Raw genomic sequence first — 15459 nt, 5'->3', positions numbered from 1 at the left:
CACAGCTCTGCATTTTGGAATTAAAATACACAGTACTTTCTGAGCCTTGGTTGTGTCCCGCTTAACCACAGAGCAGGAGTCTGTGGTTTGAGCCCCTGAGCTCAAAGACTTTATGACAATACACAAACAAGAGGAATTCAGTCCATGGCTTCTTGAGAGCCAATCTGGGCCATACTGTCATTCACGGGAGATTTTACAACTTTTCTAGGTTATCTCTATAGTTGTAAGAATCAAATTAACACTTTTTTACACTTAGGGTTCTCAAGTACTGGAATAGGTTGTCCAGACAGCTTGTGGAGTATCCACCTCTGAAGATGTTCCAAACTGGAAGAAATAATGTCCTGAGCAACCTGCAGTAGTTTTCCATTCAGCAGGGCAGGGTGGACTAGATCTCCAGAAAGCTCTCCAACCTGAATTATTCTGTGAAATTTTTTTTTGCTTTGCAATTAATTACAGCATTCCAATTTCCCAGTCTTTTATGAAAGCAGAGAGCTGAGAAATGAAAAGTAGTTAAAGAAAATAATTAATATAAAATAAATCACAGGAAAATTGTCATTTCTCATTTGTAAACTAAACATTTCAAACAACAGAACATATAAGCTAGAATTTCTGAAGATGTTTTCAAGAAATTCGGAAAAATTACATGAAATGCTATCTCATGGCATTCTATTTCAAATAACATGATTGTAAAATCATCTTTGCAGTTTTATATGGAAATTTCTTTAGGCTACAGGAATTTATTGAAAGGGCAGAAATCAGAGAGATATTTTCCACCTATGAAATACAGAACAGATAGGGATTTTCATTAATGCATGCTTGGAAATAATGACTCAGGAACTCAGAAATTAAAGAGTGCTAAGTCTGTTGGCACCTCATCCACCTTATTTCATAAGAATTTACATGTCAATTTTATTTTAAGTCTATATTGACCACCCAGACAACTAAGCATGAGTTAGCAGTGTGTGAACATGAGTCAACACCACAACCTTGTGGTGGACACGGCCAAACACAAAGGGGGCAGCACTTCAAGGGAAGTGATTATATTCTTCCATTCAGCATAAGATCTCGTCATGTGCTCAGGGCTAGGCTCTCCAGTACAGAAGAGATATCAGCTTACTTCAGTGAGACCAGTGAAGGGGCACCATGATGGTTGGGTCCTGGAGCACCCAATGTACCAGGGGCAAGGGAGCTACATCTAGTCTGAAGACCAAGGGTGGGGAGCATCTTCTTGATGTCTTCAGACATGTGATGGGAAGGTACAGGGAAAACAGCCGGGCTGCTCTCAGAGACGTCCTGGGAAAGGAAAAGAATCAACTGTCACAAATTGTATCAGAGAAATTCCAGTAAGATATTGTCACAGACAAAAAATGTTTACTCCTTCAGGGAATTTTCATGAATTTATTTGACAATTAACAGCCTATTAGTTACAGATTCTGGTATCAAGGGAGACTGAAAAAACCAACCAACCCTCAGGAAAAAACTGCTTCCCTTCTGACACCTCTTCCCCCCACTGACCTTTTTGCTCCTCAGTCCCCTCACCCCCAGGCCATGCTCAGCCCCTTTGCTGAGGCGGTGGCCAGTGCAAGAGACTGGGGACAGCACACAAGTACTGGTTCCTTCACTGGCAGCAGCTCCTCCAGGCTGCATCTCTCAGCTCCTGCTCCAGCAGCACCTTGGCTCCAACCCCTGCTCAGATGTCCCCTTCTCTCTTCTCTCCTCCTGCTCCAGCGTTGATTTCCCCCCCCTTCTCCTCTCTCCTCTTACCCTGGCCTTGTTTCTCCTTTTGCTTGGTGTTTACCACCCTCACTTTAAGATACTTTCCCAGAGGTGCCATAGACTCCCCTGAGGATGGGCCCAGACGTGTCCTATGTTGGGTCCTTTGGATCTGGATGGCACATTCTGTGACTGGCTCAGGGCAGCCCCAGCCTCCCCTCACAGAGGCCACCCCTGCAGCCCCTCTACCAAAATGTTGACAATGACGAGGGGACAAATCACTGTGAAGTAGTCAAACACTAGAGCAGGTTGCCCAAAGGCTCTGGAATCCACACCCTTGGACGCAATTCCAAACTCAGCTGGGCAAAGCCCTAAGTGACCTGGCCCAACACCCACAGTAGACCTTCTCTGAGCAGGGTACAGGTGACACAAGTGCCAGAGGATCTTTCCAACTTGAGTTATTCCATGATTCTACAAAACTGTTGGAATCACTTCCAGGCTCAGTAAAGGTTTGGAAGATACAAGAACACAAAGACCTACCAGAAGATGCTTGTGTCTGCATTACTGAGGAGATCCTTCCCTTTCAAAATAAATAAATATTACCATAAAGTGAGCAGAGATGACAGGGAGGCATGTCCAGAGCAGGACACTGACCCTGTTCTGTTCCAAGTAGGCAGAAATGGAGGTTGAGGGGACAAAATGAAAAAGAGCTTACCAACAAAAAGACTGTGAAGCAGGGAGTCTTACCAGCTAGGCACATGATTTTTCTTAATTTTAAACACTATACAAAAGGTCACACATGCAAGAAGCTGCATTTGCTCTCCTTGCCCTGGTGTTTCTTCAGCTCAGCCCTGGAGTTATTGTAACATTCAGGCCACAACCAATGTCGTGTCTGCATCTGCAAGCCTTCCTGGGCTGTGTCTGAGAGAGACCCTGGGCAGGGCACAAATGCCCCAGTGTTGGTCAGTGGGCCCTGCTGTGGAAGAGAGGAGGTTCTGGCACCCACCCCCAGAAACACTCCTGTCCCCCAGAATCCTTGGGCCTCTGCCTCAGATGACATGATTTAATCACCACCCCTCAGGGACACTCTCCGCACATATTCAGTTTCTGATTCCCACAAAACTCTGCTATACTTTTCCTGGAACTTTGAAATCTCAGTTGCCATATACGGCACCATTTTAGTAGCAGTTTGCTGACCCTGACCATCATCTATGGTTTCAGCTTTAATTAGGGGTCGTAATGTTACTTCCTCGTCAACAGATTAAAATGCAAATGTAACATGTCACTTTTTGTCAGGATAATAGTTTTACTCATTCATTGGATACAAAAAGGCAGAGTTGTGAGATAGTATTTCTGTAAATGGTCCAGATGCTAAATCCTGCAATCCTTCCCATAAGATTTTACTCTCTTATATGCATCCCAAAGCTCCACCTGAAGCATCCTAGTATGATCATGCTTGGCAGCAAGCAATGCCTCCTCCTGCAGCCTCTTTTCCTTTTCCCAGCTGTGCTCAGCAAGAAATGCCTCCGCCTGCACCTTACTCTCCCCTTCATGATCATGCTGAGCTGCAAACAGGCCCTCTGCCCGCAGCCTACACTCCCTTTCACAATTGCACTTAGCAGTAAGCAACACTTGTTCCCAAAGCCTGTTTCCTCTCTCCTCACTTAACTGATCCTGCAATTCTTTCACCAAATCCTGCAGAGATCCAAACATTTCTCCTTCTTCCCATTTGTTGGCATACCTCTCCTTTTGGGCAGCACTTTAAGCTACTCCCAAAATTGCACACAAAACTGCTTTACCTTTCCCCTTTCGTACCTTTTGTTCACTTAACACCACATTTATTGATTTAACCACTGCTTCAGGCCTATACAAATCTCCATTTGCCCATTCCATGCCCAAGGGAGTCAGGCACACATTATATTCTCTCAACTTTTCCAAAATCAGGGAACAGTCAAGCACTGATATTTCCTACGCAGTCTTGGCTTACAGCTGCTCAGGTGCCTCCTGGCTCTTAACAGGATCACATCCCAGCACTTCCTGCCCAGAACTCAAGGGTAGAGTGATGACATCCTGAACCATGCCCCTTCAACCATGGCATCCTGTCCATGATACCAAAAATGTGCCGTCCCTCCCTTAAGGGTCAGGAGCACCCAAGATTTGTAAATGCTCGTGGTCGAAAGGAACAACAAATGTCAGAGGGTCTGCAAAAAATCACAAAGTTTTAAGAGTAAATTACACACTTGGCACAGAAATTGGTATTAGTCCCTGACCTACTATATAAACACATGGCAATGGGTTTTGAATGAAGGGGTAGAGTGAAAGGGAAGACAGAAAGGAAGAGATGAATTAAAGAGGAGGATAGAGAAAAAGAGGAGAGAAAGAGACAAAGAAAGAAAGAGGAAAAGAGGAAGGAGGGAGAGAGGGAGGAAGGAAGGAAGGTAGGTAGGTAGGTAGGTCCTGGGGGTGCCTCTCTACAGTCCATGCCCACCTCTTGGCCTCATTCCTGTGCTTGTGCAGTACTGTGTCTGCTTATCTCCAGGAACTAAAACAAGGATGTTTGTGTCAGAAAAGTGCTGCCCTACCTCTGCATGGCCCTCTTCTGCAGCCACATGTTATTCTTTCTCACAGCATGTTATTATCAACAATCCTTGTTTATTGCCAACAATCCTTGGTTATTACCAACAATCCTTGGTTGCCTCCACAGCCACCTGGCTATCGGTGTTTGAGACATACACATCAGCCTCATATATTCTGGGCTTCTGCACAGCTTTCCTCATCACCATTTCTTTAGCACTGGGAAACACACAGTGTGGCACTGTGAGTATCTATTTACAGGGCAATATGTCCAAACAGTAATTCACTGGAATCCCACTTTGAAACTTCCAGAAAATGCAACGTAACAATCAGGACAGAGGTTGTGCCTTCATTCAAAAACTACCAGAAAGTAGTTTGGAAGTCACATGACCAGCTCCTGGCCCTGCCCCAAGAAGCGTTTCAGATTTCATCTTATTAGAAATTAATATGCATGAATAGGCCAGGGAACAAGGACAAGAATCCAGATTCTGGGAGAAGGCTGGCACATACTACTTGCTTGAAGTCCATTCTGAATTGAGAGTTGGTGAAGCCATCTTCCCCATGCCCTAGATCAGATCCCCAAGCCTTGGAGTTAAACCTAAAGGCACTGACTTATGCCCAGTGTACTGAGTACCCTGACTGGGTAGCTCCTGCCACCAGGACAGTTCCTAGATTTTGACAAGTTAGAAGCTACAGGAAATAGCTTCTAAGGGCCCATCTCCCACACAGAAACTCAGAACTGACATACCTGTCACAGAACACCTGTGCATGGAAAAGGGACTCACCAGGATCCAACCTGCCCTAAATGCTGAGCACAGTAGGAGACATATAACGCTGGCTGGCTGCTTTATCCTCGCAGGTGCCAAGTCTGTCTGCTCAGGAGGCGAGAGAAGAAATACCTACAAGTTTTCTTTGCAAGTACTGTCAGGGAAGGAGAAAGTTGCTTCTTTCAAAGAAAGGCAAGGAGAAGAAGGGCCTGCCTGGGACGTATTAGCTCACTGGCTGGACACCTCTCCAGCACTGCCACATCTGAGCTTAATCATCACATCTCAGCCAGAAGCCACTAAAATCACTGTCACTTACTAGTGTCAAGAACACCATGCTGCAGGCTATTTTACGGACTTGGAAAGATCCTTTCTATCATTGCTACTGCACAAAGCTCTGGTGTATCACACCAGTGATATTCTTGTGACTTGCCAATGGCAATCACTAACCCTTGTTTCAAAGTCTTTTAGTCCTTCAGCTCTCACTCCCCTGTTTTGTAAACCTGTTTACCGAGAGAGCAAACACGGCAAGATGTACATCACCAATGTCTGCGTTTTGCTCTCAGATGGAAGAACAGTCCTTAGCGGTTAACTAACGACTGCAGCAGCCTCAGGGAAGACAGTAAAAACGTCTGCGAGGTGAGGTCTAGCGGATGACATGCAGAAGCGGGGCTGTGCCGGGCGTCCGCACGACGACAGAGCCGGGCACCAAGTCGCACTCAGCACGGGGGGGAGCCGGGGACCCGGCGGGATCCGAGACGGGGCGGGGCACGTCGGGGGCAGCCTGGACTGCGCGGCCCCCTGACCTGCCCGTCCTGGGGAGGCGGCGGAAGCCCCGCTGAGTCACGGCGAGGGCGGGTCCGCCCGCTGAAATACCGCTTGTTCCATCCGCGGCCCGGCGGACAGAGCGCCGCTCCCCATTTATCTCCACTCATCTCCCGCTCCTCTCCCTCTCCTCTCCTCAAAGAGCCCACACCGGCGGCCCCCGGCGTGGGACGCGCCCGCGGCGAGGAGCTGCCGCCGGCAGCCCGTGCCCCCGCCTCGGCCATGGCGGGGCCGGGGGACCCCGCGGAGCGCTGCTCCTGCCGCAACACCGACTGCCTGGAGCGGCCGCTGCGGCGGCTCTTCGAAGGGCTGGCGAGCGGCGTGGCCGCCTGCCCCTGGCCCTTCGTGCTGGTGCCGCTGCTGCTGTCGGGCGGGCTGGGCGCCGGCTTTCTCTTCCTGCCGCAGCGGCAGGCGAACGACATCGAGGAGCAGTTCACGCCGACGGGGGGGCCCGCCAAGGCCGAGCGCGACTTGGTGCGGCGGCACTTCCCCACCAACGACTCGCAGCGCTTCTCCGCCCCCCGCCTGCCCACCGAGGGCGCCTACGCCGCCCTCATCGCCGTGGCGACCAACGGCACCTCGGTGCTGGACCCGACGGCGTGGGAAGAGGTGCTGCGGCTGGACAAGACCGTGCGCGACCCCGACTACGAGCGGCTCTGCGCCCGCAGCGACGGCAGCTGCGCCACCCCCAACCCGCTGCTGTCGCCGAGGGGCGATGAGCGACCGCCCGTCTCGGGGAGCCTCCAGTTCCCCGTCAACGGCAGCGTCTTCCTGGGGGCCGCGCTGGGCGGCGTGGACGCGGACGGCGGGCGGCTGCTGTCGGCGCGGGCCCTGAAGCTGGTGTATTACCTGCGGGAGGACGGCCCCGAGGCGGAGGACAGCCGGCAGTGGCTGCGCAGCTTCCTGCGGAACATCTCGTCGAAGCTGAGGGAGTTGCACCTCAGCTCCATTCAGGTAACGCAGGGGCGGGTACGGCCGTGCGGAGCTGCCGAGCCCCGAAATGTCCGGGCAGCCCCGTCCTGGAAAGGAAAGGAGACGGTGCGGGGAGAAGGCGGGTGGCCTGCGGCTTGCGAGGGCCACGGCAATGCTTTAGTGCCAACGTGATGTTTAGCCTTGCCTGTGCGTGTGTACAAAGACCAAAGAGAAAAAAATGTGCTTCATCGTTTCTTTCCTTGTTCTTTTAATGGCAGGTGACTTACTTTACGTCGCTGTCCAGACAACAGGAGTTTGAAGGAAATACCAAGAGCGTGATCCCGCTCTTCTCCGTAACCTATTTCTTGACAATAAACTTTGCAATCTTCTCTTGCTTAAGGTAAAATGCCTTCGAAGCTATGGCTCAAGGAGCAGTGACTTCTGCTCTTCTTTACCTGCCTCGGTTTCTGCTCTGGTTTCTGCTTCTGGTCCAGTGAAAGCGTTCTTGAAGCTGCAGACTGTGACATTTCATAACAGGCAAAATGTATTTCTTTGCTCTTTCTTGTCTACCTGGGCATGTTTCCCAACTGCTTAGATGGGGTTCATGATAAGTAGCAGATGAAGACCTGAACAAGCATTCAGAGCTTAGTTAAGGTTCAGGTGGATGAGCACTAGCCTCATAGATTACTGCAAATCTGGGTACAACTCTAAGTGTTCTGCTTGATAGTAGAGTCAGAGCTTTATCTGCTGTCCACAGAGAACTTCACCTGCCCTTTCTTTGTGGTGTTGGAAGGTGAGCTGTACAGCAGTGTTTGTGTACTGTATTGAGAAAAAATGTTCTGCTTGCAGGGTGGGCTGCCTGGTTTAGCACTTGCATCAAGCATCATGCCCATTAGAACATTTCTTGGGGAATCCTTGAGCCAGCCCTCAGGGGTGCCTTGGCAAAAAGCTGGTAGCCAGTCTGCCTGCAGAGAAAGTTTCTCTGTGTGGCATTACTGCCTGGGAGGTGCTTCTGTATTACACTGATGTGATACACCAAGAACCCACGTAAAAGCAAAGAGCTTCTAAAAATTCATCATTTTTTTGGGTCAAAGTCTAGCCTCACTGGTAGAACTAATGTACCTTCATTTTGCATCTCTGTTGTTATTGATGCAAAGATCAGTACACATCTTTACTCTTCTGGATATAGCTGGCCAGTGGTAACAACGCATATAGCACCTCCTAGAGAAATTAACCTCCAATGCTGACACCTGGGAGCCCTCCTAGCAACTTTTGTAAGGAGTTCTCTTCAGACAGGGTATCATTGGTACCTGTGCACTTGTCATGCCAAACACCTTGGTGAAATATTTGGCACGTAATGAAGATATTCCTTGAAATATTTTCAGACTCAGCTGTATAAGAAATAATGTCTGGCTTGCCTGCTGTGGAGTGGTTTCTGCCGGCTTAGCTGTGTTAAGCAGCTTTGGATTGATGCTCTTCTGTGGAGCGCCGTTTGTGGTCACTGTAGCAAACGCACCATTCCTGATTCTGGGTAAGTAGAAAAGTGAGTCTGAATCAAAGACTAAAGCAAAGTTAAAACAACCTAATGGTGTCAATCTCTTATGATGTGAGCATCAAATCATACAACATTCTGTGCTGCAGCGAGGGGAGCAGATACCTGGAGGTGCAGCCTCCTTAGAGCTCCTACAGGCAGGTGAGCCCCTCAGCTCAGCTCAGCTGTGTTCTGGAGCAAGGGCAGCTCTTCCCAGAAAACAATGCCTGCTCTAGTTCCACTGCTATGGTGTGAAAACTATAAATGAGAGAGTGGTAAGGTTAATACTTCTGGCACTGTTCTAGTGTCCCTGTAGCCATGGTGATTAATCCTCTGCAGTATAATGACTGTGTACTAACCGGTCTCATTCAGCTACACAACTGAAGTGATGCACCATTTGTGCAAGCAGCTCCCCACAAAAACCCAAGAAAATTGGCATCATTACAGCACTGTTGCACAGACTGCTTAACAGGCAGTGCTGAACTTTCCAAATGCCCTTTGATAATGTTGCTGCAAATAAATTACTTCTTTTAAAATCCTTATCTGCTCTCCTATGGGATAAATTCATGTGAGGTTTTCTTGGGCTTGGTCTCATGCTGAGGAAAGCTCGTGGAATTTCCAGGTTGATAGAGGCTGTGCATCATCTTAGCTGTCTAATGCAGATGCTCCTTAGGGCACGCATCATTTCTTTGTTTCCTGCATAATTCCAATGCATTTTGTATTTGTTTTTGTTTGCTCATCAATTGCAACAGCTCTGAATAGGGTCAGAAAAACCCTTTTGTATACCTGGGAAAGGGCTGAAGCCCTTCAGGTCTTCAGAAATAGCATGCAGACTTTTGTCCTCCTTGCATTAAAGCAGACAACTTCTCAGTACATCAGATGATTTGCTTTGTACTTGCCTGCTTTCTGGAAGCAGCATGGCTCACTGCCATCCACTAGTACCTTTTGACGTGCTGCTTACTTCACCTTTGCTTGTCTACTGGCAGCTGCCTGTTCAGGCAGCAGGGAGTGGTTTCATCTATTCTCTTACGCTTGGCTAAATCATTTGTGCTCCCTCCTCTACTCACCCAGTCTTGCTTTCCCTTTTCGTGTGGTTAATTTTTGGGGAATAGAAGAGCCCTTGACAACATTGGCAAAATATTGAAAGGTGTGTGATTAAACTCTTGAGAGTTGGCAGAGCTGAGAGAGGCACATTGGCTCTTCCTTTTCAAATTTCAGCTCACTTACTCTGGTATCTTAGCAAACCCCCAAGCCCAGTATCCAGTCTTTCTGGCAGAGTTTAGGAGGATTCTGGTGGGTAATATTTTTGGGTGCATCAGTATAAATGTGAAGACAAATTAATAATAAATCATGAATAAGTGCTGAAAGATAAACTGGAGAGAAGTGGAGGGCAAAGAGCGTAAAAAAGTGAGCCACTGGAAAACAGGGATCGCAACTGTTCTCCCTTTGTGCTGATGGCAGAGCAAGAAATTATTGGTCTAAGTTGCTGCAGTGATAAAGGAGATTCCAGGGATAATGGAGGACACTTCCAGTGGTAAGGATAGCTGAGCTTCAGAATACATAATGCTTTGGGATGTGTGTTGTCTGCATCAGTGGACATGTGGACAGCAGATACAAGAACTTTTCAGAGATGGAGTAGGTGTGCTCAGACTTTCAGCAGAGAAGGGTAAGGGATCAACAACCCATCAGGTCACCAGGTGTTTCTGAAAGGTACTACATTTAGCTACACACACAGGATCTGTTTTCCTGATTCTCTTGTAACTTGTATCACCACTAAAGCAATATTAATAGCCCAACTTTCTTTTTCAAAATTTTGTGCAGACTTAGATGTGATTAATGTTGTAGTTTTGTTGGGTGTTAGTGGAAGCTGCCATTTGCAATGCAGAGTTAACCTTTTCTCCTCTTGCAGGGGTTGGCGTTGATGACATGTTCATCATGATCGCTTCCTGGGAACAAAGTTCAAGGAAAAAAGAGAAATCCAATGTTAAAGCTCTGCTGGCTGAGACTTACTCAGAGGCAGCACTTTCTGTGACCATCACCACTCTCACGGATGTTTTGGCCTTCTTCATTGGCACCTGGACTGCTTTTCCATCCGTGAGAGCTTTCTGCCTCTATACAGGCACTGCTTTTGTCTTCTGCTATGTATATACCCTGACCTTCTTTGGGGCAGTTCTTGTATTAAATCATAAAAGGGAGCAAGGAAACCGACACTGGCTGACTTGTATGCGTGTGGGAGTAGATAAAGATCAGGCTGAGAACTCCTGCTTGTACAACGCTTGCTGTGTCGGCAGCTGTTCCAGGCAGTCCTCTGAGCCAGAAGGGGAACATCCAATGAGCATATTCTTTAAAGAGTATTACGGGCCTTTTTTTACAAACAAATGGGTCAAGCTACTCGTGGTGTTGCTGTACGGAGCGTATTTGGGTGGCAGTGTTTATGGGTGTACTCAGATCAGGGAAGGCATCGATCTTCGAAATCTGGCTAATGATGACTCTTACGTTATTCCATACTATGATGATGATGACAAATACTTCTCGACGTATGGACCCAGGGTCATGGTTGTCATTCCTGAAAGGGTAGATTACTGGAATGAGGCGGTTCGTCGTGGCATTGAGAGCTGTGCACAGAATTTGGAGAACATTTCCTACGTTGATAAGAACCTCTCAGAGTCCTGGCTGAGAGTATACACAGTACTCGCTGAAAGCAGTTCGATAAATATAAACGATAAGACTCAGTTCTTTAATAACTTACCTGTACTGTTCAGCATTCGTTCCAGTTTTGCGTGGGACTTAAACAAGACTGGGGATGAAATAGAAGCTTCACGTTTCTTCCTCCAGACAGTGAACGTGACCTCAGCCGTTGATGAGAAGAATCTTCTCAATCAGTTAAGAGAGACAGCCAGGCAGTGCAGTATTCCACTGAAGGTGTATCACCCGGCATTCATCTACTACGACCAGTACCTGGTAATAGTGCAGAACACCGTTCAGAACGTTGTCGTTGCTGCCGGGGCAATGCTCGTTGTCTCCCTTCTGCTCATTCCCAACCCGTTGTGCTGCCTGTGGGTGACTTTTGCAATAGCTTCTGTTATAGTTGGTGTTGCGGGTTTCATGTCCTTCTGGAACGTCAATCTCGATTCCATATCCATGATCAACCTGGTCATTTGTATAGGGTTTTCGGTAGATTTTTCTGCTCATATTTCCTATGCCTTTGTTACGAGTGGAGAGTCATCAGCCAATAAAAGGGCAATCGAAGCGCTGTCCCTGCTCGGTTACCCGGTATTACAAGGTGCAGTTTCTACTATATTAGGAGTTGTTGTCCTGGCTGCAGCAAAAACCTACATCTTTAGGACCTTTTTCAAGATCATGTTTCTTGTCATTTTGTTTGGCGCTCTTCATGGTCTTGTTTTCATTCCAGTGTTTTTAACATTTTTTGGAAAATTTGGCACATCACCCCACAATACCACATCTGAAAATCCAGAGCTTAGTTTAAGAAATTATAAAGATAGCTCATGACTACATTAAATGTATTCTATTTTATATATATTATATATTGATTGAAATGCAGTGACTTTCAGGGAATGTAAGAAATGAAAAAAATGAAGGACAGAAAAATAAATACATCAGGGAAGGAAGGCTTCAGAAAAGCCATGCAAGAAAAACAGCAGAAGAAATGAAAACTTAGAGAGTGCATTTGCATTTCTCATTTTTGTGTGTGCTTGATTCAACATCTTAATGTTGTTAAATATTTTTTGTGTTTACTGAATCTATTAAAATGACTCCTAAGCCTGCAGGAGACAAAGTCTGCTTAGGCTCCTAATGCAGCACAAGAAACCGTTGGTAAAGACAAATGGACTCACATTTCCTGTTCAAAGCCTTATTGTCTTGGTGATCTGTTTTCTAGCTAAGATTAAACATTTGGTACCTTTTAGAAGATTGTGTCTATCTTCTGTTGGCTGCAGTTTGCAAAGGGATGTGCTGTAGGTTATTGAAGTTGTATGGATCTCCTGAGTAACCACCATGGAAGATGCTGTGCCATGGCACGACAGGACAAGGATTCACTAGGGAGAATCATGTCCTGATTGAGAGCAAAGTGGAAAAACAACTCAAGTTTGAGCAGGTCAGTCCTAAAACTGTAAACCCATAAATTCCACCGTGTTCACCAGTGATAGCCCATCCTTTGACATGTCAATAGAGCAGAGGAGCTCCCACTGAATAAGAGCTAAGAATATATGAGGTCGTCTTCTGACCTGTAGGGACAAGACAGTGGGTGAGAAGTCAATTCATAATTTGTTGCCAATATAAGGAGCAACCCATTGGAAATCAAATGATGGTAACTGATGTTTGTAATTTTTGGAAAAACTGGTGTAGGACTTACCATTCAGTCCAAATCTGCTGCTGTGGAGGGTTTCTGCTGAGAGATCAAGCAAGTGTGACAAAGCCAGGGTGTGCCTCTGTCCCTATGAGACCCAGTAAACAAGGCAGAATCCTATTTCTTTCATGATATCTCTGTTTATGGGGACCACAGGCTTGAAATCCAGTCATTCACAAACAGGACAAACAGGAAGTACTGATACTAATTTTCAGAGCAGTGAATCATAATCTACAGGTATTTCCATTTTGAGTCGCTATGAAAGCTACATAACAAAGCTGAAGATAAATCACTGACAGCCAAGAAAAAAATTGTGGGACCAGTTACTCAATATTCACTCTGGATCCCTTTCCCCCCCATGGCGTGGGGTGGCCCAGTTCTAGTTCCATTTCCATCTGAGGAACCATTTCCGACGGCTTAAGGTGGACGGGGAGGGGACTCCAGCGCCAGGGGTTTCTTCAGGTCCTGAGCCTGGAGGGGAGAGGTGCTCTCCCCTCCTCCCCCCACCCACGTGGTCCCATGGCAGGCACAGAGAGTTCATTGTTGGGGGGGTTACATTTATAGGGTTAGGAAGATTCACAGAGTAACGACTTACAGGTTGCAGGAAGGGGTTAACAACCAATAAGAAGGGGTTAAAAGGGGCCAATGAGAACACCTCAGGATATCTTCTCAGGACATTCCTGCATGGGATAACACTTGTCGTGGGGGGGGGGGTGGGGAAGAAGAAGCATGTGTTTGCAAAGAGACCACAAAAAGCCATTTTAAGACATGTTTAAACAACAGTTTTCCCATACAATGCAGGTTTACTGCTACAATTCACTAAATCTGGAATGCAACATGAAAGCATACCGGCAACTTTCTGTCCAAAAACCATTATTAACCAAGTTCCTATAGAAAAGGAAACTAAAAATCAAATACCCACCACCTCCTCAAAATTTTTTGATCCTGTGCACACCTTCTCAAATTGGAAAAAAGTGCAGAGACCACATGAAGTTTACTTGAAACTAATTTTATGTTAGTTGCTCAAATTTAGAGAGATACTGGTGAGGCCACACCTCAAATCCTGTGTTTGGTCTTGGACCCCTCACTGCAAAAAAGACATTGAAGTGCTGGAGCATGTCCAAAGAGCAGTGAACCCAGTGAAGGGATTAGATCAAAAATCTTACGAGAAGCAGCTGAGGGAGCTGAGGCTGTTTAGCCTGGAGAAAAGGAGGCTCAGGGAAGACCTTATTGCTCTCTACAACTACCTGAAAGGAGGTTGTAGGGAGGTGGGAGTCAGTCTCTTCTCCCAAGGAACAAGTGACACGACAAGAGGAAATGACCTCAAGCTGTGCCAGTGAAAGTTAGGTTGGATATTAGGAAAAATTTCTTCACTGCAAGGTGGTCAAGCATTGGAATAGGCTGCCCAAGGAAGTGGTAGAATCACCATCCCTGGAGATGTTAAAAAAAAAAAAAACATGGATGTGGCACTTAGGAATGTGGGTTAGTGGTGAACATGGGGATGCCGGGTTAATGGTTGGACTTGATGCTCTTGGAGGCTTTTTCCAACCTTAATAATTCTATGGTCTGAAGAGTAATGATTACACTTATCATTAAGACATGTCCTAGATCACTTTCTAAAAGCAAAAATAAATTAAGCACAAAGCAGTTTTTTGGGGGAGTACTTAACATGCATGAAACCAGAAGTGCATTTCAGCTGATGCATCTTTCCAGGTCTACCTTTATCCCTAGGTGCTAGAGCTTTTTGGAGATTGATTTGGCTTTTTTGCTTTTTGGAAATTGACACAAATAAAACCCCCAATTGCCCTACCACATCTCCCCTCTACCTATGACAGCCTGAGAATTTTTATACTAAATTCTTTATAAAAGGTATCCTGAACTTCACTGCCACTTTTCTTTACCTTCCCCCTACAGCGGCAAGGGGAGGGGCTGGGACAGGAAATGGGTGCAGTCAGTTCATCACACATCTCTGCCACTCTTCCTTCCTCAGGGGGAGGAGGACTCACTCCTCTTCTGCTCCAGTATGGGGTCCCTCCCATGGGAGACAGTCCTCCACAAAATTCTCCAATGTGGATCCTTCCTACAGGCAGCAGGTCTTCACAAACTGCTCCAGCGTGGGTCCCTTCCACAGGGTGCAGTCCTTCAGGAACAGCCTGCTCCAGCACGGGTCACAAGTCCTGCAAGCGAACCTGCTCCAGTGGGCTACTCTCCAGTGGTCCACAGGTCCTGCCAGGAGCCTGCTCCAGTGCACAGCCTCCTTTGGGCATCCACCTGCTCTGGTGTGGGGCCCTCCACAGGCTCCAGGTGGAGCTCCATGGGCTGCAAGGGGAGAGCTGCCTCACCGTGGTGTTCACTACCAGCTGCAGGGGAATCTCTGCTCCAGTGCCTGGAGCTTCTCCTCCCCCTCCTCCTTCACAGACCTTGGTGGCTGCAGAGTTGTTTTTCTCTCATGTTCTCACTTTTCTCTCCTCTGGCTGCAATTGCTCTTGCACAGTAACTTCTTTCCCTTCTTAAGTGTGTTATCCCAAAGGCATTACCACTGTGGCTGATGGGCTCAGCCTTGGCCAGTCGTGGGTCCCTCTTGGAGCCTCTGGCTGTGCTCTATCAAACAGAGGGAAGCTTCTGGCATCTTCTCACAGATGCCCTCCATGTAGCATCCTCACTACAAAAACCCTGCCACACAAACCCAATCCAGTGGTCTCCTACCTCTGCCCAATGATTATGTGAGGAGAAATTCCAGCTCCTAGATGCACCCAAAGAACACCAGAGGTCAA

At 47.2% G+C, this 15459-nt stretch overlaps 2 protein-coding genes across 2 annotated transcripts in view; both read left to right on the top strand.

The window, feature by feature from the left end:
- Positions 1-12916, top strand: part of LOC127477670 (patched domain-containing protein 3-like) — a 65639-nt gene extending 52723 nt beyond the window's left edge. The window contains exon 5 of the transcript XR_007906999.1: positions 12570-12916. The gene's annotated coding sequence lies outside the window, so the exon portion shown is untranslated. The remainder of the gene's footprint in view (positions 1-12569) is intronic.
- PTCHD3 (patched domain containing 3) lies at positions 5229-12482 on the top strand. The gene is made up of 4 exons (XM_051802342.1): positions 5229-6830; positions 7067-7188; positions 8174-8319; positions 10229-12482. The coding sequence occupies exons 1-4, from the start codon at positions 6099-6101 to the stop codon at positions 11827-11829; spliced, it is 2601 nt and encodes an 866-aa protein (XP_051658302.1). The 5' UTR covers positions 5229-6098; the 3' UTR covers positions 11830-12482.
- Positions 12917-15459: the final 2543 nt, after the last annotated feature.

Source organism: Manacus candei, unplaced genomic scaffold (genome assembly GCF_025592945.1).
Source record: "Manacus candei isolate 608988 ecotype Guabito, Panama unplaced genomic scaffold, ASM2559294v1 h1tg000056l, whole genome shotgun sequence".
Lineage (NCBI taxonomy): Eukaryota > Metazoa > Chordata > Aves > Passeriformes > Pipridae > Manacus > Manacus candei.
This window is presented reverse-complemented; position numbering and strand designations above follow the sequence as displayed.

Coding starts and splice junctions, on each gene's coding strand:
- PTCHD3 (XM_051802342.1), top strand. CDS start 6,099: ATGGCGGGGCCGGGGGACCCCGCGGAGCGCTGCTCCTGCCGCAACACC. Junction 6,831..7,066: donor TGCACCTCAGCTCCATTCAG/GTAACGCAGGGG, acceptor TTTTAATGGCAG/GTGACTTACTTTACGTCGCT. Junction 7,189..8,173: donor GCAATCTTCTCTTGCTTAAG/GTAAAATGCCTT, acceptor AAATATTTTCAG/ACTCAGCTGTATAAGAAATA.